This window comes from Heteronotia binoei, chromosome 8, assembly GCF_032191835.1.
Source record: "Heteronotia binoei isolate CCM8104 ecotype False Entrance Well chromosome 8, APGP_CSIRO_Hbin_v1, whole genome shotgun sequence".
NCBI classification, from domain to species: Eukaryota; Metazoa; Chordata; class Lepidosauria; order Squamata; family Gekkonidae; genus Heteronotia; species Heteronotia binoei.
Window position 1 is genome coordinate 118996162 of NC_083230.1, and position 27431 is coordinate 119023592.

Sequence of the window (27431 nt, forward strand, 5' to 3'; positions counted from 1 at the left end):
GCTCTTCCAATGTTCTTCTGAAGGCCTCAGCCTCTATGCCCTGTTGCTGGCCCTCCAGAGGAACTGGTCGGCCACTATGTGAAACAGGATGCTGGACTAGATGGGCCCTCACTGGTCTGATCCAGCAGGACTCTTCTGATGTTCTTCTGAAGGCCTCAGCCTCTATGCCCTGTTGTCGGCCCTCCAGAGGAACTGGTTGGCCAGTGAGTGAGACAGGATGCTGGACTAGATGGACTATTGGTCTGACTGGGCAGGGCTCTTCCGATGTTCTTCTGAAGGCCTCAGCCTCTATGCGCTGTTGTTGGTCTTCCAGAGGAAATGGTTGGCCACCGTGTGAGACAGGATGCTGAACTAGATGGACTATTGGTCTGACTGGGCAGGGCTCTTCCGATGTTCTTCTGAAGGCCTCAGCCTCTATGCCCTGTTGTTGGCCCTCCAGAGGAACTGGTTGGCCGTGTGAGACAGGATGCTGGACTAGATGGACCACTGGTCTGACCCAACAAGGCTCTTCTGATGTTCTTAGGAAGGCCTTGGCCTCTCTGCCCTGTAGTTGGCACTCCAGAGGAACTGGTTGAGACAGGATGCTGAACCAGATGGACCTCTGGTCTGATCTAGCAGGGCTCTTCTTATGTATTCTTATAAAAGTAAATTCTCACTGAACTCAGTGGTGGAAAGTGCTGCTAAGTCACAGCTGACTGATGGTGACTCTGTAGGGTTTTCAGGGCAAAAAGACGCCCCAGAGTGGTTTGCCATTTCCTGCCTCTGTGTCACGACTCTGGTATTCCTTGGTGGTTTCCCAACCCAGTACTAACAAGAGTTGACTCTGCTTATCTTCCAAGACCTGACAAGATCAGACTAGGCTGAGCCATCTAAGTCAGGGTAAGTGGGTCTCACTTGCCCATAAAAACGCCTACTATGGTTCAGAGTTGGTTCGGAAACAAGCCATGGCAAACCACCTCTGAACGTATCCTGCTTCAGAAAACCTGCAAGGTCACCGTAACTCATCTATGCCTTGACAGCATTTCCCACCACTGCTGCAAATCAAAAAAGCTGCCTGAACCTATAATGTGAATAAAATCTGACAAGCGTACAGTTGTGAATGATATCCAGGGTGCCGCTAACCAGTGTAGGTGGAAAAATAAATAGTTGGAAACCCTGTTGGATCAGACCAAAGGTCCGTCTAGCCCAGTATCCTAAGGAAATAAAAAGAGCCCTGCTGTATCAGACCAGTGGTCCATCTAGTCCACCATCCTAAGAACATGAGAAGAGCCATGCTGGATGGACCCCTGGTCTGATCTAGCAGGGCTCTTCTGATGTTCTTAGGATGCTGGACTAGATGGACCACTGGTCTGTTCCAGCAGGGTTCTTCTTGTGTTCTTAGCATGCTGGACTAGATGGACCCCTGGTCTGATCCAGCAGGGCTCTTCTTATGTTCTTAGGATGCTGGACTAGATGGACCACTGGTCTGTTCCAGCAGGGTTCTTCTTGTGTTCTTAGGATGCTGGACTAGATGGACCACTGGTCTGATCCAGCAGGGCTCTTCTTATGTTCTTAGGGTGCTGGACTAGATGGACCACTGGTCTGTTCCAGCAGGGTTCTTCTTGTGTTCTTAGCATGCTGGACTAGATGGACCACTGGTCTGATCCAGCAGGGCTCTTCTTATGTTCTTAGGATGCTGGACTAGATGGACCACTGGTCTGTTCCAGCAGGGTTCTTGTTGTGTTCTTAGCATGCTGGACTAGATGGACCACTGGTCTGATCCAGCAGGGCTCTTCTGATGTTCTTAGAGTGCTGGACTAGATGGACAACTGGTCTGTTCCAGCAGGGTTCTTCTTGTGTTCTTAGCATGCTGGACTAGATGGACCACTGGTCTGATCCAGCAAGGCTCTTCTTATGTTCTTAGGATGCTGGACTAGATGGACCACTGGTCTGTTCCAGCAGGGTTCTTCTTGTGTTCTTAGCATGCTGGACTAGATGGACCCCTGGTCTGATCCAGCAGGGCTCTTCTGATGTTCTTAGGATGCTGGACTCGATGGACCCCTGGTCTGATCCAGCAGGGCTCTTCTGATGTTCTTAGGATGCTGGACTAGATGGACCACTGGTCTGATCCAGCAGGGTTCTTCTTGTGTTCTTAGGATGCTGGACTAGATGGACCCCTGGTCTGATCCAGCAGGGCTCTTCTTATGTTCTTAGGATGCTGGACTAGACGTACCCCTGGTCTGATCCCGCAGGGCTCTTCTTATGTTCCTAGGATGCTGGACTAGATGGACCCCTGGTCTGATCCAGCAGGGCTCTTCTTATGTTCTTAGGATGCTGGACTAGACGGACCCCTGGTCTGATCCCGCAGGGCTCTTCTTATGTTCCTAGGATGCTGGACTAGATGGACCACTGGTCTGACCCAGCAGAGCTCTTCTTATGTTCCTAGGATGCTGGACTACATGGACCACTGGTCTGATCCAGCAGGGCTCTTCTTGTGTTCTTAGAATGCTGGACTACATGGACCACTGGTCTATTCCAGCAGGGCTCTTCTTGTGTTCTTAGGATGCTGGAATAGATGGACCACTGGTCTGATCCAGCAGAGCTCTTCTTATATTCCTAGGATGCTGGACTAGATGGACCACTGGTCTGATCCAGCAGAGCTCTTCTTATGTTCCTAGGATGCTGGACTAGATGGACCACTGGTCTGATCCAGCAGGGCTCTTATTTTCTTAAGTACATTTATAATGTTTATTTTTCTGTGAATTTATTAACTTGTCACTTTTATATTGATTATTATTCACAACTGTCGGCTGGTCACAATTTTTCATCTCAGGGTTTCAGGTTGCCAACCTCCTCGTGGGGCCTTGAGATCTCCTGGAACCCGCAGGGACCACATCCCCCAGGGGAAATGGGTGGGTAGACTCAATGACTCATACTCCAATGATTTCTCTCTTCTCCCCAAATTGGGTTGCCAGCTCTGGGTTGGGAAATTCCTGGAGCTCTTAGGGGTGGAGCTTGGGGAAGGCTGGGTTTGGGGAGGGATTTCAGCAGGACACTGTAGAGTCTACCCTCCAAAGCAGCCATGTTCTAGGGGAACTGATCTCTGTTCCCTAGAGACAAGCTGTAATTCCTAGCCTCCCCCTTTAACCTCCAGGTATTTCCCAACAGGGAGCTGTCAATCCATATTGATACTCCTTTTTGTGATATATCTTCTTGTTCTTGCGTACTTTGCTTCTGAAGACCTATGGGCACTATTCTGGGATTTAAGATGTGGCCACATCATCAACATCTGTTTAGGGCAGGGGTTGAAAAACTGCAATTCAGGAGCCACGTGTGGCTCTTTTACACATATTGCGTGGCTCTCAAAGCCCTCACCATCCCAATGGCCAGCTTGCAGAAGGCGTTTCTCTTTTAAAATCACTTTTCTAATGCTGGCAGCTTGGAAAATGCATTTAAAGTTGCTTTCCTTCCACTTCTCCCTTCCTCCCCATCTATTTTCCTTCCTTCCCTCCCTCCTTCCCTCCTTCTCTCAAAGATCTGACGTTTAGTCCATGTGGATCTTAGGTTAAGTAATTTTGGCCACCCCTGTGCTAGGGTAAACTCCATGGTGGCTTGTCAACAAACATGCTGGGGCAGTGGGAAGCACAACCCCCAAGCTAATTTAGGGTTACCAACCTCCAGATGGCACCTGCAGATTCCCCTGGAATTACAACTCATCTCCAGGCAACCAAGATCAACTGCCTTGGAGCAAATGAGTGCTTTGGAGGGTGGACATTTAGAAGAAGAAGATATTGGATTTATATCCCGCTCTCCACTCCAAAGAGTCTCAGAGCGGCTCACGATCTCCTTTACCTTCCCCCTCCCCACAACAGACACCCTGTGAAGTAGATGAAGATACTGGATTTATATCCCGCCCTCCACTCCGAAGAGTCTCAGAGTGGCTCACAATCTCCTTTACCTTCCTCCCCCCCACAACAGACACCCTGTGAGGTAGATGAAGATACTGGATTTATATCCTGCCCTCCACTCCGAAGAGTCTCAGAGCGGCTCACAATCTCCTGTACCTTCCCCTCCCCACACAACAGACACCCTGTGAGGTGGGTGGGTCTGAGAGGGCTCTCACAGCAGCTGCCCTTTCAAGGACAACCTCTGCCAGGGCTATGGCTGACCCAAGGCCATTCCAGCAGGTGCAAGTGGAGGAGTGGGGAATCAAACCCGGTTCTCCCAGATAAGAGTCCGCACACTACACCAAACTGACTTTAGGGTTGACAGGTTGATCCTCCCTGGCCAATGGGGGGGGGGGGCTGAGGCCTCAGTTGCCAGATCCAGGCTGGGAAACTCCTGGAGATTTGGGGATGAAGCCTGAAGAGGCCAGGGACCTCCGTGGGGTACAATGACATAGCCAGTGGGGTATAATGACACCGTCTAATGCATCTATTTTCTCCAGGGGATGTGATCCGTGCAGTCTAGATGTGAGCTGCAATTCCAGGAGATCCCGTCCCCCGGTTTCACCTGGAGGCTGGCAACCCGAACCCCACCGAGACTCTAGACTCTAACCCTCCTCCCCCAATTTCCCCCACGGCAGCCGGCGCCTCTAACTGCCCTGCTTTCCTGGAAAGCCAGCTCCATCGCACCCCGTGAGGTTTACTCGCGTGCAAGCGGCAGGAGCTTTGGGGGGGGGGAGGGGAGGGGGAGCTTGCTGGAGGCGGCGACACCCACGTCCACCCAGCCGGAGCAGAAAAAGTAAAAAAAACTGAGCGCCGGGCATGCGCACTGGGAGGATGCCATATTGGAATGAGTGTGTAGCGAGTGAGCCGGGGAGAGCGCCGCGGGAGGGTCGCGGGTTCGCGGCCGGACGGTGCAGTTTCGTCGTTGGGGCAGATCTGGGGCAGGTAAGAGGGGCGCGCGCGGAGCAGTCTCTGCTGGGCGCGGGTTCGAGTCCTGCGGGGTGAGTTGGAGAGGTTTGGGGTCCCTTTCTCCCCCCTCTTCTTTTTTTTTTTTGGCAGGTTTAGTAGCAGCCCTGGGGGGGGTGCATTTTTAAGACCTTGCCAAAAAAAAATTAAATTGCAAGTTTATTGCCAAAGTGCTTTCCGTCTGCGCGGCGTCCTTCGCATCCCGGAGCAAAAAAATCTCGTGTTCCGGGGCCCGATCCGGCGCCCGTTTACACGGGAGTAAGGCGCAAGAAATGCAAAAGGGGGGGTTCCAGAAAGAATGGGGGCGAGGCAGGCGGGCGGGCGTGGGATCGCGGGCTTGCGCACCGGCGCAACGCCTCTCTGGATCGCCGCGACGGGGTTTAGTTTTCAGTAGAGGAATGCACGTGAGCGGGATCGGGTTTTTTGTGTGTGTCCCCCCCGCCCCCTCCCCCCCCCGTCTGCGTTTTGCGTTTGCCAATTCCGAATTGACCAAAGGGGAGAAATATGCAGTTTCTACTTCATTTTAATCGGATCGATTTGGGAGGGAGGCGGGGGGAGGTGTTTGGAAACGCGCCGGAGTAACGGAGGAGCTCAAAGAAAGGGAAACGAAACCGAGGCATCTCTCTTTTATAGCCTCCTGTGTTCTTGTTTCCAAAATGCAAAGGATAATCTGTTTTTTGCAAGAGTTCACTTGAGAGGCGGGCTGCAGACGGGTTTGGGTTTTTTTCGGTTGGGCAGAGAGATCTAAGACAGGGGTGTCAAACTCATTTGCTATGAGGGCCGGATCTTGCATGAACGAGACCTTGTTGGGGCGGGCCATGTGGGTATCTATTTAAGATTAGGCAGCAGAGATATTAACATTATAAAGGACACAAACACCATTTAATGTATGTTTTAAACAAAAAACTTAAAACGTGCTTAAAACGTTAGCACTCTGTTGGTCCTAAAGGTGCTTTCTTTGTATCTCTCCCATGGGGCCCAGGAAACTGGGCAAAGGAAGCTCTGGCTCTTTCCTTCCTTTCCCAAGGGACCAGGAGGGGGAGGAGTCTCAGCCAAAAGATTGGCTTGGCTCAGTAGCTCCGCTGTGCGATTGAGAGAGAATAGAATGCAATCCGAGAGAGGTCACTATAATGGATAGCACAACAAAAAAATACAAACTAGTGACCAATTTACTAAGAAATATATAGAAACCAGTTAGTAAATTGGTCACTAGCTTATATTTTTTTGTTGTGCGATTGAGAAAGCCTGGCAAAGAAAGCTCTGCCTTCCTCCCCAAGGGAGGAGCCTCAGCCAATGGAGAAAATAGACTTTGCTCTGTAGCTCCCGTGCTATTGAGCAAGCCTTGCAAAGCAAACTATTATGCAGAAGGAAGCAAGAGAGAGGGAGGAGGAAGCAGTTGACAGCCAGTTGCTGGGGGGGGGGGGGGCTGATACGGCGGCTTGCAGGATTTCCGCCCACCCTCCTCCCCGCCGGCCCCTTCGCCTTAAATTTCATGTACGTATTTGCTTGGGGCGATTGGCTATTTCAAGAGCATGTCAGTTTCAACACGGCGGTTGGGGGCAGAGAAGACTCAACATTGCGGGGCGGGTCGGCGCGATCCTCAAACCCCTTCGGCGCGCCGGCTCGCAAGAAAGTCCCAGTTGCCGCCGGTGAGAATTTTAACTGCCGCTTAAACCTGTGTAGGATCGAGGCGGGCGAACCTGGATAGATGAGCGGCTTTGCAAGTTTAAACGCACCCGCAAAATCCTCTACCTCTCGCGTGTTTACTGGGCGGTGCATCCCAATGGTACTTCAATATAATTTACTCACGAGTAGTAAATAGGTGGGCAGCGGGACTCCGAATCAACCGTGCATGGGGTTGGCTTGGCGGTTCGGGGGGGGGGGCGGTTTGCGTCTGCATGCACAGGTTTTTGCAGCCTGCTTACTCGGAAGTAAGCCCGGGTTCGGCGGCATTTAAAGCCTGCGCGAGATTGCTGGGGAGAGGTTTAAAAAACAAAATCAAGGCTGCAATGAATCCTAAACACCCTTTTCTGGGAGTCAGCCCCGCTGAATAAAATGGGACTAGCTTATGAGTAGACTTCTTTAGGATTGCTTTGCGCATTTTCCCTGCAGGATCCATCGTGTGTGCCAAAAACGCGCCCAAACGGGTGCCACCGCCTGCAAAAAAAAAAGGGTTTGGTGGACTTTGACTTGCTGTTTGTAAGGCGTTTTGTTTTGCAACGGCGCGACCGCAGCCCAGATTGTGCAAAATTTGCAAATCGCTGGTCTTTGATGCGGATCGAAGGCGGGTTTTTAGGGGGTTTTTTGCTAGCCCTAAAGGCGAGCAGGGCTGCGATCACACATGCTAAATAATGCAGTTTTAATCCACTTGCAATGCACTTTCTAACTGGATTTTGCCAGTTCACACAGTAAAATCCAGTTGGAAAGTGCATTGAAAGTGAATTGAGACTGCATTGTTTTGCATGTGTGATCAGAGCCCAGGTGACTAGATTGGGTTCCCAGCGCCTTCCCCCGCCTTCGAGTTGCCCTGCGTTTGGCCCGCCCAGAGAGCCCTGTTCAGAGGTGCACTCTTCCGCAAAGATACGCGTTCAGGGTAAAACCAGGGCCGGGCACCTGGGTCGGTGTTTAAACAGCACGTTGAGCTGCGCATGCCTTGAATGTTTGGTATGAATTAATCGAGGTGCGTCAGTTGAATGTGTGATCCCCCAGAGCCCCAGATACCAGGAGATCAATTCTCCATTATACCCTATGGGAATCGGTCTCCGTAGGGAATAATGGAGTGCCCAGGAGTCGTTTCTTTCCTCCCCCCCTTTCTGATGACCCTGAAGCAGGGGTAGGCCCTCCAAACCGGGGATCCCCTGCCCGCACCTGGGGATTGGCAACCTTACTGCAGCTATATGCAGGTCATGAATGTGTTTTTGGTGTAACGTTGTGTGAGCAGGAATTGTGTGTGCAGGTGGTAGTGCGGGGTGAAAGGTTCTCTCCTACTCAGAAGTAAACCCTACCGCCTCCCATTGGGTTTGCTTCCAGTTAAAGTCGCCTACAATTACTGCTTCGCAGCGCGATTCGAATCCTAACTGGGAGGTTAAACCTGTTGGTTGGATCACACACGCACGAGTAATGCACTTCCAATCCGCTTTCCAGTTGAATTTTGCTGTCTGCCCTGCCAAAATCCAGTTGCAAAGTGCACTAATGTGGATTAAAAGTGCATTAAAAGTGCATTATTTAGTGTGTGTATGATTGCAACCTCAGTCTGATTAGGGTTGCCAAATCCAATTCAAGAAATATCTGGGGACTTTGGGGGTGGAGCCAGGAGCAACGTTGTGACAAGCCTGATTGAACGCCAAAGGGAGTTCTGGCTATCACATTTAAAGGGACGGCACACCTTTTAAATGCCTTCTCGCCAGTGGAAATAATGAAGGATAGGGGCACCTTCTTTGGGGGCTCATAGAATTGGACCCCCTGGTCCAATCTTTTTGAAACTTGGGTGGTATTTTGGGGAGAGGCATCGGATGCTATACGGAAACTTTGGTGCCTCTACCTCAAAAAAACAGCATCCCCAGAGCCCCGGATACCCGCAGATCAATTCTCCATTATTTCCTATGGGAATAAGTCTCCATAGGGAATAATAGAGTTCCCAGCAGACATTTCCCCCCCCCCCCGCTGCTTTCTGATGACCCTGAAGCGGGAGGAGGGCCTTCAGACGGGGGGCGGATCCCCTACCCCCACCTGGGGGTTGGCAACCCCATATCTGATTTGCTGAACTGCAGGCTTTACTAGCCAGCATACCCGGTTTTATGCAGCTTTCCTCTGACGCAAACGTGACGCTCTCCCAGCTGAGAAAGCGTCGCTCTCTGCAAACAAAGGCGAGCCCAGGCGTCCTTTTACTCTTCGAGAAATCCCGCCCGGTTCACACTTTCTCTCGAGTAAACATTCCCGGGATCGGGCCTGCCCGTTTCGCATGTTGCAGGGGCTGTTTGGCAAACGAGTGCAAAGATTGGAACACGCTTGCTCTCTCTGCGGCGTTCCGACGTGCGCTTGCTCAGGAGTCAGTAGTCACACAGAGCCAGACTTCGGGATGGTTATAGGGTTACCAGTCCCCAGATGGGGGCAGGGGATCCCCCGGTTTGGAGGCCCTCCCACCCCTTCAGGGTCATTAGAAAGCGGGGGCGGGGGAAAATTACCGCTGGGCACTCTATTATTTACCTATTGAGACCGATTCCCATAGTAGGGTATAATGGAGAATTAAGCTGCAGGTATCTGGGGCCCTGGAAGGGCTGTTTTTTGAGGCAGACGCACCAAATGTGCAGCATAGCATCTGGTGCCTTTCCTCAAAACACCCTCCACGTTTCGAAAGGATTGGGCCAGGGGGTCCAATTCTGTGAGCCCCCAGAGAAGGTGCCCCTATCCCTCATTATTTCTAGTGGAGGAAAGCAGAGTTCCCTCTAAGCTGAGCTGGCTCGCAGATTTTTAGCCTCCAGCTCACGCCTTTTTGTCTTAGCTCAGGAAGGAGGATCCCAGAGCACAATAATTTATGCAGGAGCTCACGACTTTAATACCAGCGGCTCACAATTTTTTGCTCTCAAGGTTCTGCAGCTCAGAGGGAACATTGGAGGGAAGGCGTTTAAAAGGTGTGCGGTCCCTTTAAATGTGATGACCACAACTCCCTTTGGAATTCAGTTATGCTTGTTGCAGCTTGCTCCTGGCTCCACCCCCAGTGTCTCCTAGCTCCACCCCCAAAATCCCCAAATATTTCTGAATTGGACCTGGCAACCCTAGGGTGGCTAGGAGGATAGGGGCCAAAAAGGCTACGGGGGGGTTGGAACTGGCAAAGTTTATTTGTGTGAGAGGCGGAGTCACTTTCTAACACCTGAGTGGAGGGAAGGAAGGAATTCAGAGTCCTCCTGAAGTTGGTGGGCTGTAGATTTCAGGGCAATGTCCGTCTTCAGGCAATCCTTAATTAGCATGTGGAACTCGCTGCCAATTGACAGCTATTAATCTACAGTTTAGCTGAAAGCACAGAGCGTTGGGATAGGAGCTCAGCTAGCCATCCCTCCTAGGGTTACCATCCTCCAGGTAGCAGCTGGAGATCTAGTTTGGTGCAGTGGTGAAGTGTGCGGACTGTTATCTGGGAGAACCGGGTTGGATTCCCCACTCCTCCACTTGCAGCTGCTGAGATGGCCTTGGGTCAGCCATAGCTCTCTCAGGGTTGTCCTCGAAAGGGCAGCTTCTGGGAGAGCCCTCTCAGCCCCACCTACCTCACAGGGTGTCTGTTGTGGGGGAGGAAGGGAAAGGAGTTTGTGAGCAGCTCTGAGATTTGGAGTTGAGGATGACCTATAAATCCAACTTCTCATCCTCCCGCCCCCCTTCCAGGCTTCACGCCCACCCCATATCTCCAGATATTTTCCAACCAAAAACTGGCAACCCTGACCCCACCCATAGAGGTAGGAAGTCAATCTCACTGGAAGAGCAACTTTCAGGGGGGGACTTTGCACATGAATGCGCTTTCCTCGATGTTTCTGTTGACACTGTGAGCGGCTCCTGTTTCATGTGCGTGCTTCTTGTGGCACCTAGCGATGCGAAGCCTTTGTTCCCAACGTGGTTTGGTGTGTGGTCGTTCACAGGTGTGAAGGATCACCTTTGTTATGAGATTAGGCAGGGGCCGTGTGGCTCAGTGGCAGAGCATCCGCTCGGCATGCGGAAGGTCCCTGGTTCGATCCCCAGCATCTCCGGTTAAAAAGACCAGGCAGTAACTGATGTGAAAGACCTCAGCCTGAGACCATAGAGAGCTGGTGGCAGAGAGAGTAGACAGTACAGACTTCGACAGAGCAAAGGTCTGACTCAGTATAAGGCAACTACATGTGAGAGTTCCATTCAGGGGAGGAGCCGTGGCTCGGTGGCAGAGCCTCTGCTTGGCATGCAGGAGGTCCCAGGTTCAATCCCCGGCGTCTGCGGTCAAAGGAGGAGGCAGGGAGATGATGTGAAAGACCTGTTAACCTGACCTGTGGCATCCACATGGAGGATAGGGGGACTTTGCAATGTGCGAATGAACATAGATGCTGGGCTAGGGTTAGGTAGGGGCCAGTACAGTGGTTGTAGTAGTTAAGAGCGTTGAATTACTATATCAGAAACCTGAGTTTGAATTTGTACTCACGCCAGCAACGCTCGTTGGGTGACCTTGGGCAGTCATGTGCTCTCAGCCTGACCTACCTCAGAGGGTTGTTGTGAGAATAAAAATGGAGGAGCAGAAAACGAAGTTAGACACTTTGGGTCCTCAATTGGGGAGAAAGATAGGGTATACAGGAATTAAAAATTGTCTTGCTCTAGCAACTCTGGGCTTTGTGGCTCACACACACACTGATTAATGCCCTTTCGATCCACTTTACAACTGGACTTTAAAATGTAAACGCCAGTTTGGTGCAGTGGTTAAGTGTGCAGACTCTGATCTGGGAGAAACGGGTTCGGTTCCCCACTCCTCCACTTGCAGCTGCTGGGATGGCCTTGGGTTAGCCACAGCTCTGGTTGTCCTTGAAAGGGCAGCTGCTGTGAGAGCCCTCTCAGCCCTACCCGCCTCACAGGGTGTCTGTTGTAGGGGAAGAAGTTATAGGAGATTGTAAGCCGCTCTGATTCAGAGGGAAGAGCGGGATATAAATCTGCAGTTGTCTTCTTCCAAAATGGCAAAATCCACTTGCGCTAAAGTGCACGGAAGGTAGATTGAACATGCGTTCTCTTGCCTGTGTGAAAGTTTAAGCCTGGTTGGTCTCAAATCTGAGTGATGTGAAAGAAAGCTGGAGGGGAAATAAAAGCTGGGGGGCCATAAAAGAGTTGTCTTGGTTTCTCTTCTTTCCCTGCCTAGGAAAATTGCATTCGAGGATGTATTAGAAAGCAGAGAGCCCTTTGGCTGTGCGATGGAGACCAGGGCGTCTGTGATCTTTAGCATACACGAAGCTCAGCACCTTTTGGAGGAGACGAATCCGAGCCCGACCAATGGGAATGCAGAGCAGTTGGAATCAGGTGGGCAAGACAGTGTCTGCTTGGGCTGTGTGGTGTAATGGCTAAAGTTTTGGACTAGGATCTGGGAAACTGACTCTCCTCTAGAACTTGTTGAGGGGTGGGGATTGGTTTCTTGGGTGGGCTTCAAAATGGGAAAGTATAAAGAGCCGTGGATGGAATGTTCTGTCTGGGACAGTGATGTTCTATATTCTTGGTACTTGGCGGGGGGGGGCACAGTGGAAGGGCTTCTGGAGTTCTGGCCCCACTGGTGGACCTCCTGATGGCACCTGGGTTTTGGCCACTGTCACACAGAATGTGGGACTGGATGGGCCATTGGCCTGATCCAACATGGCTTCCCTTATGTTCTTACATTCCTGTGTCTTGAAAATGTGACTAAGTGCAAACCTGTAGCCGCAGGGGGGGGGGGGCTGTGGGGGCACTGCCCCCTGACTTTCAGAGGGCTCTCTGGAGGCAGCCTGCTTCTCTGTTTCTTTCTCTCTCTCTTTGTGTCTCTCTGTCTGTCTCTCTCCGTTGACTTCCTTGACTAGGCCACTTTCAGAGCTTTCCGGCTTTTGCCCCTGTCCCAGAAAGCTTCTGAGAAGCGGCACGCCCTGCAGTGGATGGGAAAGGGTGCCCCTTGACTTTTTAAAAAGCTCCCCGACTTTTAAAATCCTGGCTACGGCCACGTGGTACAGAAGATGTAACTGCCTGCAGTAAGCCACTTTTTTTTTCTACGTTCTGTGTGGTTTTTAGATGCAAGCTCAAATTCGGAGGACCTTGATTTCAACTGGGACGAATACTTGGAAGAATCAGGAGCTACTGCCGCCCCTCACACTTCATTTAAGCATGTATGTACTCTGCCTGGGTTGTTCAGTCCTCAATATTCAAGGACAGAGCTTGAAAACAGGGAAGGCCAAGCCCTTGTCTTCTATTCAGTGTCGGGGTGAAGTGCGCGGACTCTTATCTGGGAGAACCGGGCTTGATTCCCCACTCCTCCACTTGCAGCTGCTGGGATGGCCTTGGGTCAGCCAGAGCTCTCTTATCTGGGACAACTGGGTTTGATTCCCCACTCCTCCTCTTGCAGCTGCTGGAATGGCCTGGGGTCAGCCATAGCTCTCTTATCTGGGAGAACCGGGTTGGATTCCCCTCTCCTCCACTTGCAGCTGATGGAATGGCCTTAGGTCAGCCAGAGCTCTCTTATCTGGGAGAACCGGGCTTGATTCCCCTCTCCTCCACTTGCAGCTGATGGAATGGCCTTGGGTCAGCCATAGCTCTCTTATCTGGGAGAACCGGGTTTGATTCTCCACTCCTCCACTTGCAGCTGCTGGAATGGCCTTGGGTCAGCCATAGCTCTGGCAGAGGTTGTCCTTGAAAGGGCAGCTGCTGGGAGAGCCCTCTCAGCACCACCCACCTCACAGGGTGTCTTGTGGGGGGAGAAGACATAGGAGACTGTAAGCCGCTCTGAGTCTCTGATTCAGGGAGAAGGGCGGGGTATAAATCTGCAATTCTTCTTTTTCTATTTCCTGGAGCATGGGGAAGGAGGGTGGGTTTTGGGAAATTTGGAGAGGAAAATCTTGTGTTTTTCAAAAAAAATTCAATCAAACTTTATTAAAAGAATAAATATCAAAATATGCATAACTGTATAGCTGAAATTGGCAAATATAAGAACAAAGTACATTTGAAGAGTGGTAAAACTGCAGTACTGCACTCTGAGCTCTCTGCTCACGACCTGAGTTCGATCCCAGCAGAAGCTGGGTTCAGGTAGCCGGCTCGAGGTTGACTCAGCCTTCCATCTTTCCAAGGCCGGTAAAAAGAGTACCCAGCTTGCTTGGGGGAAAGCGTAGATGACTGGGGAAGGCAATGGCAAACCACCCCGTTAAAAAGTGTGCTGTGAAAACGTCGCGATGCAACGTCACCCCAGAGTCGGAAATGACGGGTGCTTGCACAGGGGATTATCTTTTTTTTTCTTCCAAAATCTCGAAAAAAATGATTATCAATTCTGCTCACCATATAAATAGTGCTGGGTGCTCTCAGAAAAATACAAAGAGACAAACAAACACAAGGAAGGAAGGAAGAGGGGCAAGGGAGTTAAGAGAGGGGCATAGGAATGAAATGATAGAGATCAGTGCAATGGTAGTAGAGATGGATTATATGAACATATGAAGCTGCCTTATTCAGTAGAAGGACCCTCAGTCCATCGAAGTCAGTATTGTCCACTCAGACTGGCAGCGGCTCTCCAGGGTCTCAAGCTGAAGTTTTTCATGTCTACAGAGAAAGATAGTCCATGGATTATATCAAACCACATTGAACTGGAGAGCCCATATTCCACAAAAGGGAAGCTTTCCACTTGCGAAGAAAAAAAAGAATGGGGTCAGAAACCCTGCTTGAGAGGGGTCAGAAACAAATTTATTGTCGTTTATTTTGTCTAGCAAGAAATATTCCCTCAGCTTAAATAACCATGTTTTAATCAAAGGTGTTTTTGTTGAATCTGGAGGAGCTTTTCAAGGGAGCGGGGGGTGGGGGGGGTGGGCATAGACCTCTGGACCAGACCAGAGGCCTGTCTCGTCCGGCATTCTAAGTGTTGGGATATGGCAAGATCTAATTCAGGCATTATGGGGTCAGTGGCTTTGTTTTCACTCTAACACACTTGACCTTGGGGGATAATCTGGCCCGGAGCCAATCCTGTGTTAATCGGTGTGCCTGATGAAGTTGGGTGGTTTTATTTTAACAGTGTTGTAGGTGGCCAGTGGTCCGTTTTCTTCTGGCTTGGAATGTAGAGAAAGAGGCTAATTGTTTATTAGCCACCTGGCCTGCTTCCTAACCTCTTACACCTGCCTTGCTCTCAGCTTGTATGCTTCTTGTGGCAGCTGACACCCTATATTTTATGTAAGCTTACAGGGGTATCAAACATGCAGCTTGGGGGCTGAATCAGGCCCCATAGGGCTTCTATCAGCCCCCAAAGCAACTGACTATTGTCTGCTTCCTTCTCCCTCTCTCTTGCTTCCTTCTGCATCACAGCTTGCTTTGCAAGGCTTGCTCGATAGCACGGGAGCTACAGAGCAAAGCCTCTATTTTCTCCATTGGCTGAGGCTCCTCCCTTGGGGAGGAAGGAGAGGAGGAATAGCTTGTTTTGTCAGGCTCTCTCAAACGCACAGCAAAGGAGGGAGGGACGGTGGCTCAGTGGTAGAGCATCTGCTTGGGAAGCAGAGGGTCCCAGGTTCAATCCCCGGCATCTCCAAAAAAAGGGTCCAGGCAAATAGGTGTGAAAAACCTCAGCTTGAGGCCCTGGAGAGCCGCTGCCAGTCTGAGTAGACAAGACTGACTTTGATGGACCGAGGGTCTGATTCAGTATAAGGCAGCTTCATATGTCCAAAACTGCTGAGCCAAGTTTCCCCTCCTTCTATTGGCCGAGACTCCTCTCCCTCCTGGTCCCCTGGGGAAGGAAGGAAAGAGCCAGAGCTTCCTTCGCCCAGTTCCTTGGATCCCGTGGGAGAGATACAAAGAAAGCACCTTTAAGACCAACAAGTGCTAATGTTTTAAACATGTTTTATGTTAAGCTTTTTAAAAAAAAGTTGTTTCTGTATCCTTTATAAAGTTTATATCTCTGCTACCTGGCATTACATTTTATGCCACACAGGGCCTGGCCAGACAAGGTCTCGTTTATGACATATTTGGCCCTCCTAACAAATGAGTTTGACGCCCCTGATTATGATCCTACTTTCAGCAAGCTATGTATAGTAGCGTGGACCACAGTCCCTCACCGTTCACCCAAGTAACTAATTTTCTAAAACGTTCACTGCAGCAGAACTCTGTTGCCTACACAGAAAAGCCTACGGGACCTCCTCTCCCCATATATTCCCCAGAGAGCACTAAGATCTAGCTCCCAAAACCTCCTACAAATCCCTGGGCCAAGAGAGGCCAGACTGAAGATAACCCGGGAGCAAGCCTTTTCACTAATGGCCCCTCTTTGGTGGAACCAACTCCCAGAGATGGTGCGAGCCCTGCGGGACTTGAACCAGTTCCACAGGGCTTGCAAAACCTCTCTTTTTCAGCTCGCATTTAAAACAGGACCAGACCAAACTGATTAATTATTGTAACTTTAGCCACCTCATGTTGAAATTGGAACTGATGTATGATAATGTGTAAACTGTGACCGATAGAAGTACAGCACCTATTTCTATCTATTTTTATACTTTATATTTTATAATCTTCTATTTTTATATTTTTAAACTTTAATTAACTTATGTAATTGTACTATTTAAATTATTGTTTATCTATTTTAACCAAATCATGCTTGCCATGTCTGTGAGCCGCCCTGAGCCTGCCTTTGGCGGGGGAGGGCGGGATATAAGAATAAAATTTGCTTTGCTTTGCTTTGCTTCTGGAATATATCAGTGTTGCTTTTCTCCTTGCCCAAGGTGGAAACCAGCCTCCAGAGCAGTTTCCAGCCCGGGATGAAGCTCGAGGTGGCCAACAAGCACGACCCAGAGACTTACTGGGTGGCGACCATCATCACCACATGTGGCCAGCTGTTGCTGCTGCGTTACTGCGGCTACGGGGAGGACCGTCGGGCTGACTTCTGGTGCGACGTGATGACGGCTGACCTCCATTCCGTGGGCTGGTGCACCCAGAACGGCAAAGTTCTGATGCCCCCTAGCGGTGAGTGTGGCGCGTTTTCCCAAAGAGATGCGAAGTTGTTTTCTGCTGCCCCGGAAGGTCAAGAGCAGAACCAACAGGTTGAAATGAAATCAAAAGAGTTTTTGGCTAAACCGGGGGTGGCTGTTTACAAATTTTTCACCCACCTGTTGGAAAAAATGTCACGAAATCGGCTTTTATATACATTGTTGGGTCAAGAAGTCTGGTTGCTAATAATCCAAAGAATATTACTAGTTACCTTATAGCAGGGGTGGCCAAACTGACTTAACGTAAGAGCCACATAGAATAATCGTCAGATGTTTGGAAGCCACAAGACATGGATGTCCGATGTTGTAGGGAGGAAAGGAGGGGAGGAAGGGAGGAAAAATAGATGGGGCGAGAGGAGGGAACATATGAACATATGAAGCTGCCTTATACTGAATCAGACACTTGGTCCATCAAAGTCAGTATTGTCTTCTCAGACCGGCAGCGGCTCTCCAGGGTCTCAAGCTGAGGTTTTTCACACCTATTTGCCTGGACCCTTTTTTGGAGATGCCAGGGATTGAACCTGGGACCTTCTGCTTCCCAAGCAGATGCTCTACCACTGAGCCACCGTCCCTCTGTTGCAACAGAGAGGTAGAAAGAAAGCAACTTTAACTTTAAATACACTCTCCAAGCCACCAGCTGACTTGGCTTCGCAAAGTGATTTAAAGAGAGAAATGCCTTCTCCAAGCTGGCCAACAGAGCGGTGGGGGGCTTCGAGTGCCACGCAACATGTGTGAAAGAGCCTCGTGTGACTCCCGAGCCGCAGTTTGGCCACCGTTGCCCGATAGAAATCTCTCCAGAGCCATCATTGTTAAATCTAAGATCAGAGGAAATAATCCCACATACCACACGTAAAACCATAACGATATTACTATATGCTGTGAAATCGACAATTGCTCTCTTATGGAAAAGTGAATAGAAGTTTTCTATTACCCTCTGGCGGAAAAAAACTTTGGGACTTATACATTCTGAGGAAAATTTTTGCAGCTACAAAATCCTTATCAAACCAATCACAGGATACAACTTTTGAACTGGTATGGTATCCAATATAGCAGGGGTGGCCAACGGTAGCTCTCCAGATGTTTTTTGCCTACAACTCCCATCAGCCCCAGCCAGCATGGCCAATGGCTGGTGCTGACGGGAGTTGTTGGCAAAAACCATCTGGAGAGCTACTGTTGGCCACCCCTGCAATATAAGAATATCTAATCTCTCAAAATGAGGTTCCAGAAATTAGTAGGTTATATCTTCATTGAAACTTGCTTAATTGCATAAACAGTTTTTAAAATACGTTTTAATATTTATCTATTATATTATTGAATCGTCAGATTTGTATGGTCGTGTGTGTATACTATACCAATTTACCTGGTTTTTATTATTAATGTTAAAAGGAGCTCCATGGCACAGAGCGGTAAGCTGCAGTACTGCAGTCTAAGCTTTCTGCTCATGACCTGAGTTTGATCCTGGCGGAAGCTGGGTTCAGGTAGCTGGCTCCAGGTTGACTCATCCTTCCAAGGCCAGTAAAATGAGTACCCAGCTTGCTGGGGGGAAAGTGTAGAGGACTGGGGAAGGCAAGGGCAAACCACCGCACAGCAAAAAGTCTGCCAAGAAAACGTCATGATCCAAGCTCATCCCAGAGTTGGAAACGACTGGTGCTTGCGCAGGGAACTACCTTTACCTTTTCAATAAAATGTTATCACAAAAAATATTGAAGGTGCTACTATGTTCTTGCTCTTTTCTTCTGTTACAGACAAACTAACATGGCTGGTTATCTGTCTGTCTATAATTGTATGTGTTAAATTGGCTTAAACTGCAGTTTTGTGTGGTTTAATGGTTTTTAAATGCTGGGGGTTTTTTGTTGTTTTGTTTTGAGTCTTATGTGCCTCGGTGGCACTGATGAGGGATGTAAATTGTGTAAATTATTATTATTGAAATGTAGATACGATCAGGAAAACGACAGAAACCATTTCCAATGTCAATAATGGGCTTTCTGTAGTTTAGCAAAGCTGCTGAACAGCTGCATCAACTAATTAAATCCACCTCCTTGCAAAATGCAGTCCCAATTCCTTGATGAATTCCAACTTAACCCTTTCACGCTGGAGCCTCCCTTTGAAGCACGTTTGCCAGAGAATGGTTTCTGTGGTGTTTTATTAAGTTGCTGGGTTTTTAATATGCTTCTAGGGCAGTCGTTTCGTAGAAGCAAAGCATCAGGGTGCGGGGAGCAGAACCAGACTGTGAGTCTGTGAAAGGTTTGCGGCCTTGGCAGTAATGAATTTGACTGATTCGCATGGAGTTCAGACCTTGTTTTCCTTTTATTGGCCTCTCAAACTAAGCTTTTATGATGTGATTTCTAATTAATTCTGTTGGCTGAGAGGAAGACTGGGTGGCCGGGAATTCTGCCATGCTGTAAAGTAAACCGAGCCATAAAAGCGTGGGGTCAAAGGTCAAGAGATTTTTATCGAATGCCATGATAGAAACCAATGTCTGGTTTACAGCTGGAGGCTTCAGGTAGATGCTGAAATCTATTTAACTTCAGCTTGCAGGCGTATATGGAATGCAGGAATACTTGAAAACCCCCAACGTACAATGTGTGGGGAAACCAGAAGGCCAACGCCATGCTGGGAATTATTAGGAAGGGAACCAAAAACAAATCAGCCAGTATCATAATGCCACTGTATAAATTGATGATGCAGTATCATTTGGAATACTGTGTACAATTCTGGTCACCGCACCTCAAAAAAGGATATTATAGCATTGGAAAAAGTCCAGAAAAGGGCAACTAGAATGATTAAAGGTTTGGAACACTTCCCCTATGAAGAAAGATTGAAACGCTTGAGGCTCTTTAGCTTGGAGAGACATCGACTGCAGGGTGACATGATAGAGGTTTACAGGATTATTCATGGGATGGAGAAAGTAGAGAAGTCCTTTTCTCCCTTTCTCACAATACGAGAACTCGTGGGCATTCAATTAAATTGCTGAGCAATCCGGTTAGAATGGATAAAAGGAAGTCCTTCTTCACCCAAAGGGTGATTAACACGTGGAATTCACTGCCACAGGAGGTGGCGGCGGCTACAAGCATAGACAGCTTCAAGAGGGGATTGGATAAGCATATGGAGCAGAGGTCCACCATTGGCTATTAGCCACAGCTTATTGTTGGAACTTCTGTCTGGGGCAGTGATGCTCTGTATTCTTGTACTTGGAGGGGGGGGCACAGTGGAAGGGCATCTAGCCCCACTGGTGGACCTCTTGATGGCACTTGGGTTTTATGGCCACTCTGTGACACAGAGTGTTGGACTGGGTGGGCCACTGGCCTGATCCAACATGACTTCTCTTATGTTCTTATGTGTTCTGTGACCTTGTGGTCGACTTTGGGAAAGACCCAGGCCCGCTATGCACTTTGCAAAGATATGTTCTAGAGTTTCATAGCTCTCAGGCTTGCAGTTTGGGTTCAGAACAGGACCCCTGGGAGAAGTTGTTTGCCTGATATGAGAAACTTGCTTTTATGTATAAACAATTTTTATTAGTAACATATGGTAGTAGAACTATATCTACAACTTATTAAAAGCTTAAGATAAAAAAAAAACATCATTCTACCCCACATCTTACTTTTCTCCCACCCCTCCCCCCAATAATTGACCCCCGCCAGTGTTATTTTTTTTTTAAAAAAAAACAAATATTAAAGGTACCTTTAACTATCAAGAAAAAACAAAAATTGATTAAGAAAAAGATCCCCCCTTCAAAAGTTATATTCTTGTCTTAAAGGTCTTAATCTTCAAAAATTGTCCAATGTCCTTTTATTTTCCACTCTTTTTCTACATATCTTCTGAATTTCTTCCACTCCCGATTAAAAAGTTCTAAATCGCAGTCTCTTAGTTTTCTTGTTAGCTTGTCCATTTCACTCCATGACATAACTTTTATAGTCCAGTCCCATTTTTCTGGTATTTTTTCTTGCTTCCACAACTGCGCATACAATGTCCTAGCAGCTGAGAGCAAGTACCATATTAAAGTTCTATCTTCTTTTGGAAATTTTTCCATTTGTAATCCCAGCAGAAAAGTCTCTGCTTCTTTGTTAAATTCATATCCTAGGATCTTAGACATCAATACATATGTATGTTTTCCTACCAGGGCAAATAGTTGCTCCCCAGGGCCGCAGCAGGTTGAGAATGCAGCTCAGGGCAGCGGGAGGACGATTTAGGCCTTCATACAGGGCCTTCATACAGGGCCTGCTGTAAGCTCCAGGAGGACTGGCTACAACAGGGGTGTGTGTCCTAATGTGCAAAGGAGCTCCTGGTACAAAATGAGCCCTGCTCCTATTTAAAACTTTAAGCCGCCTCTTTGTTCTGATGCCTACCATTATTGAGCTAAGAAGTCACTCAGCAGGTATTCTTGGCCTAGTGGGAATTTGAACCAGGTCTCCTAAGCCCGTCTGGTGTAGTGGTTAAGTGCGCGGACTCTTATCTAGGAGACCCGGGTGTGATTCCCCACTCCTCCACTTGCAGCTGCTAGAATGGTCTTGGGTCAGTCGTAGCTCTCGCAGAGCTGTCCTTGAAAGGGCAACTTCTATCAGAGCTCTCTCAGCCCCACCCACCTCACCAGGCAGCTGTCCTTGAAAGGACAACTTCTATCAGAGCTCTCTCAGCCCCACCCACCTCACCAGGTATCTGTTGTGGGGAGGTAAAGGAGATTGTGAGCCGTCAGAATTAAGGGTGGGGTATAAATCCAATGTCATTATCATCTTCTCCTTCTCTTCCTCTATTTCTTCTTATTTTTTTCCTTCGGCTGCTTTAACATGTGAAATATGTGCAAATTGAATGAGCTGGTCATTGACTGTAACAATAAATTTGATTGGTTGATTGACACGGAAGGTGACAGGGGCCCACCATTGTGAAGCCGTTGCATCTTCATAGCTATCGATGTCCAAAGCAAACGTTGATGCATTTTACTTGGAAGGTTGTTCTATACATGCTTATCTAGCTTTTGTAGCTACTCTTCCAATTTCTACCCCCCACAAAACTTTGTAAGCTATTAAAAAAGCGGCTCACTCACATACATAAATAATTGAGTTTACATTCCATCCCTTTGCCGCTGAAAAATCACAGAAGAGTAAAATGTACTTCTCTTCTGCCTGTTCCTTAATGGTATACAGATACACACACAGTTTCTCATTTGCAAATTGGTGTCATTTGAATTGCAAAAGCAAGCTTCTCTGTTTACCCTGCGGAGCAAAATGAACTTTATTTAAATGAGGGAATATGTTCTTTGTTTGAATGAGCGGATGTTAATTGTAACGCCGGCTGTGGGAAAACGAGACGCCGTTCATCTTGGCCGTGCAAGCAGAAGCTTAAAGCTGCCAACTCTGATTTTGGAAAATGTCTGCGGATTTGGGGGCAGCTCCTCAAAAGGACAGAGTTTGGGAAGGGAAGAGAACCCAGCACGGGGGTGGCGCCATCATGCCCAGCTCCAAAACTGCCATGTCTTCAAAGATAACTGATATCTGGAGTTGATGAGTTGTAATTCCAGAACTCCAGGTATCAACTCGGATTTGGCAACACTAAACCTATTGCTGACGGTAGAACATAAGAGAAGCCATGTTGGATCAGGCCAATGGCCCATCCAGTCCAACACTCTGTGTCACATAAGAACATAAGAGAAGCCATGTTGGATCAGGCCAGTGGCCCATCCAGTCCAACACTCTGTGTCACATAAGAACATAAGAGAAGCCATGTTGGATCAGGCCAAAGGCCCATCCAGTCCAACACTCTGTGTCACATAAGAACATAAGAGAAGCCATGTTGGATCAGGCCAATGGCCCATCCAGTCTAACACTCTGTGTCACATAAGAACATAAGAGAAGCCATGCTGGATCAGGCCAAAGGCCCATCCAGTCCAACACTCTGTGTCACATAAGAACGTAAGAGAAGCCATGTTGGATCAGCCAGTGACCCATCCAGTCCAACACTCTGTGTCACATAAGAGAAGCCATGTTGGATCAGGCCAGTGGCCCATGCAGTCTGCCACTCTGTGTCACATAAGAACATAAGAGAAGCCATGTTGGCCTCTTATCATGCCAATGGCCCATGCAGTCCGACACTGGCACCATCAGGAAGTCTGGCCTCATCCAACATGGCTTCTCTTACGTTCTTATCCAGCAAGTATAGATGTTGCCAACCATCCATCTCTCATAGGGTTGCCAGATCCAGGCTGGGAAACTCCTGGAGATTTGGGAATGGAGCTTGGGAGGGATAGAGACCTCAATGGGGTAAGATGCCAAAGAATCTATTGTCCTGGCCCCACTGATAGCACCTGGTGTTTTTCTTTTTTTTTGCCACTGTGTGACACAGAGTGTTGGACTGGATAGGCCATTGGCCTGATCCAACATGGCTCCTTTTATGTTCTGAATTCTGCCTCCAAAGCATCCATTTTCTCCGGTGGATCTGATCTCTGTAGTCTGGAGATAAGTTGTAATCCTGGGAGTTCTCCAGGTCCTATCTGGAGGTTGGTATCCCTATGAAGCCCTGTGTTTCTTCCTCCTCCTTTCTAAACAAAACGTAAGCAGGATATTGTCTTTTACAGAAGGAAACAAGTTCGTCACAGTGGTTTTGAAACTCTGCTTCTAGCATCCAGGAAGTCTCCGTTAAGACCGATGGAATTAGGAGCGCAGCAATACTAGAGTTCTCTCGACACAGCAACCTTTTGTGTCTTTGGGCAGTTCGAGTGTGTAGAAGGTCTTGGCATCCGTCGAATAAGGACGTCTTGACCTTGATAAGAATGTGCTATTGCACTGAGTTTTAAAGGCTTCGACGCTGCCAAGGGAAAAGAGGCATCTTGTATCCCCCCGGCCTGCATTTCACAGCTGAAAACAGGAAAGCCCTTGTAGCGTGTAGTGTTTTGCAGCTGGGTTCTAACTCGACCTTGCAAGCAACCACACGTTTCTGAGTGCATCTGTTGCACCCATTCATTCCTGTTGCTTGCCTTGTGCTGGCTTGAGAGGGTGTTTCCTCTTTTTTGTTAATGATATGCTAGAAAAACACATGTCTTCTAATACGTTGCTCAGAAAAGACCAAGAGTCCAGTAGCACCTGAAAGACTGACAAAATTTGGGGCAGGGGACAAACACCCTGCCGCAAGTTTTGTTCGTCTTTAAATCTGGGGTGTCGAACTCATTTGTTATGAGGGCCAGATCTGACATAAATGAACATATATGAACATATGAAGCTGCCTTATACTGAATCAGACCCTCGGTCCATCAAAGTCAGTATTGTCTTCTCAGACTGGCAGCGGCTCTCCCGGGTCTCAAGCTGAGGCTTTTCACACCTATTTGCCTGGACCCTTTTTGGGAGATGCCAGGGATTGAACCTGGGACCTTCTGCTTCCCAAGCAGATGCTCCACCACTGAGCCGACCTTGTTGGGCTGGGCCATGTCAGGTTGGGTGGGGCGTGTCGAGCCGGGCCATGTGTGTACCTGTTGAAGATTAGGTAGCAGAGATCTAAATTTTACAAAGGACACAGACAAACACAAATATATATATTTTTTAAAAACTTAAAACAAGCTTAAAACGTTAGCACTCATTGGTCTTAAAGATGCTTTCACGCATGCTAAATCGGGGTGGCCAAAACGGTGGCTCAGGAGCCAAATGTGGCTCTTTCACACATATTTTTTGGGTTTTGAAGCCCCCACTGCCCAATCAGCCAGCTCAGAAGCATTTCGTCTTTAAATTGCTTCTCCAAGCCAGCCAAGTGGCTTGGAGAATGCACTTAAAGTTGCTTTCTTTCCAACTCTCCTTCCCCCCTCCCCACGTTTTATCTTCCTACCGTCCTCCCTTCCCTCAGACATCTGATGTTCAAGTTTCACGGCTCTCAAACATCTGACGTTCACGTCTTGAGGCTCTCAAACATCTGATGTTTATTCTGTGTGGCTCTTACATTAACCAAGATTGGCCACCCCGGTGCTGAATAATGCAGTTCCGATCCACTTCAAGCAACAGTTTGCAAATGAATTTGGCCATTTCGCACAGTGAAGTCCAGTGGCAAAGTAGATTTGAAAGTGCGTTATTTAGTGTATGGGAAAGCGCTACTGGCTGTTGCCATGGCAATGTGAAAATGTCTGTCAGCTAAGGGAAGATATACAGGTTTCCTGCCAATCCCATGGTTTTCACACAAACCTGAATTCTCTGAATGATCGAAGTTGGGAAACCCTGAGTTTCTGATACAGCCTGCTCTCCTCGTTAGAAGCCCATTTTTATTTTGAAGCGACATCCTTCTGGCAGGATACATATGGGCAGTGTGTGTGGTAAAATAAAGAGAGTGGGATTTATGGGTCTGTAAAACTGAATAACTCATGCTGGGATGTCGTGGAACATTTTGTAATGCAACGATCCTGTGCCGTGTTTGCGAAAATATCTTCTCCGCCTTTATTATGGCTGGGAAATGAAGGAAGTAGAGGAAGGAAAGGATTTTTCGTGTGCTTCTCTTTAACAAGCGAGGACAAGTCAAGCCCTGAGGTGCTTTCAACCTAGGTGACTAGGGCTGCCAACCTCCTGGTACTGCCTGGAGATCTCTTGCTGTTACAACTGATCTCCAGTTGTCAGAGATCAGTTCCCCTGGAGAAAATGGCTGCTCTGGAGGGTGGACTCTGGCATTATAGAGGTCCTGTCCTGTCTCATTCCAAACTCCACCATAGCCAGACTCCACCCCCCCCCCCCCAAAATCCAGGAAATTCCCACCCAGAGCTGGCAACCCTAGAGATGCCACAGAGTAAGCAGTGAAGTGTCTAAGTTTGTGGATGACACTAAATTGTTCAGGGTGGTGGGAACCAGAGAGGATTGTAAGGCACTCCAAAGGGATCTGTCAAGGCTGGGTGAGTGGGTGTCAACATGGCAAATGAGGTTCAACGTGGCCAAGTGCAAGGTAATGCACACTGGGTCAAATATCCGAGCCAGTTTGGTGTAGTGGTTAAGTGTGCGGACTCTTATCTGGGAGAACCAGGTTTGATTCCCCACTCCTCCACTTGCGCCTGCTGGAATGGCCTTGGGTCAGCCATCGCTCTGGCAGAGGTTGTCCTTGAAAGGGCAGCTGCTGTGAGAGCCCTCTCCAGCCCCACCCACCTCACAGGCTGTCTGTTGTGGGGGAGGAAGGTAAAGGAGATTGTGAGCCGCTCTGAGACTCTTCGGAGTGGAGGGCGGGATATAAATCCAATATCTTCATCTTCTTCTTCTATAAATACAAGGATGTGAACTGGCGGAGACTGACCAAGAGAGAGATCTTGGGGTCGTGGTAGATAACTCGCCGAAAATGTCGAGATAGTGTACGATGGCAATAAAAAAGGCCATCGCCCTGGTGGGAATTATTAGGAAGGGGACTGAAAACAAATCAGCCAGTATCATAATGCCCCTGTATAAATCGATGGTGAAGCCTCATTTGGAATACTGTGTACAATTCTCAGAATCTGTCCAGGTCTGAATTTTCAGTCCTAATTCCTTTTGAAGCAGCTTAAATCCAGCCTTCGCAAACAAAAAGCACCCTTTGCTTCTCTCCTCTTGCAAATATTGTTTTAATTAACTTCTTGTTGTATTCTGAGGGTGATATATGGAAAACACATTTATTTTTCTTAAACAGCCCAGTAAGCAAAGCGGTCTTTGAGGAGACGGAGCTGGGGAGACAAAATCGGTAGGGAAGAGAAGGAGTCATTTCCTCACGCAAACCCTCCAGGCGGCTAATGCTGCTCTTTATTATAAGGGCCATAAATTTGCTAATTCCTCCAGAGACGTTATTCAAAGATAGCGTTATGTAATACTTAGTGGTTAGTTACTTAGTGGTTAGTTACTTCGTTTTTTTCCACCAGCGACAGCTCAGTCGCCTTTTAATTCTGCTAGTTTACATAGATTTGTGCGGAGCTATAAAATCAAAATAAGGAGCCCCATGGCGCAGAGTGGTAAAGCTGCAGTACTGCAGTCTGAGCTCTCTGCTCACGACCTGAGTTCGATCCCGGCAGAAGCTGGGTTCAGGAAGCCAGCTCAAGGTTGACTCAGCCTTCCATCCTTCCCCACTGATGGACCTCCTGATGGCACCTGGGTTAAGAACATAAGAGAAACCATGTTGGATCAGGCCAATGGCCCATCCAGTCCAACACTCTGTGTCACACAGTGGCCAAATACACACACATACTGTGGCTAATAGCCATTGATGGACCTCTGCTCCATGTTTTTATCTAACCCCCTCTTGAAGCTGGCTATGCTTGTAGCCGCCACCACCTCCTGTGGCAGTGAATTCCACATGTTAATCTCCCTTTGGGTGAAGAAGTACTTCCTTCTATCCATTTTAAAGTGGGTTTTTTGACCACTGTGTGACACAGAGTGTTGGACTGGACGGGCGATTGGTCTGATCCAGCATGGCTTCTCTTACGTTCTTCTGAAGTTGGTCAAATGAGTACCCAGCTTGCTGGGGGGAAAGCGTAGATGACTGGGGAAGGCAATGCCAAACCACCCCGTAAAAAAGTCTGCCATGAAAACATTGCGATGTGACGTCACTCCAGAGTCGGAAACGACTGGTGATTGTACAGGGGACTACCTCTACCTTTACCTTTATAAAACCAAAGATGTAAGAATGGGTGTGTTTCGGAGGAGGTAAATTTAGATTGGGTGACGTTAGGTAGATCGCAGCTTGGAGTCCCGAATGCAGCAAGGACAGTTGCCAACTCTGGGTTGGGAAATTCCTGGAGATGGGGAGGGGCTGCAGCCTGGAAGGACAGAGCTCTTGTGGAGAAAGGGACAGCAAAGAAAGAAAGAAAGAAAGATATTGGATTTATATCCCGCCCTCCACTCCGAAGAGTCTCAAAGCGGCTCACAATCTCCTTTACCTTCCTCCCCCACAA

General features: G+C 48.4%; 1 protein-coding gene across 1 annotated transcript in view; it reads left to right on the top strand.

Annotated features, from left to right (window-relative positions):
* The first annotated feature begins 11752 nt into the window (after positions 1-11752).
* SFMBT2 (Scm like with four mbt domains 2) overlaps positions 11753-27431 on the top strand; it is a 96898-nt gene continuing 81219 nt past the window's right edge. Inside the window, exons 1-3 of the mRNA XM_060245974.1 lie at positions 11753-11906; positions 12639-12733; positions 16304-16544. Coding sequence (XP_060101957.1) covers positions 11801-11906; positions 12639-12733; positions 16304-16544 — 442 coding nt within the window. The 5' untranslated portion in view covers positions 11753-11800. The remainder of the gene's footprint in view (positions 11907-12638; positions 12734-16303; positions 16545-27431) is intronic.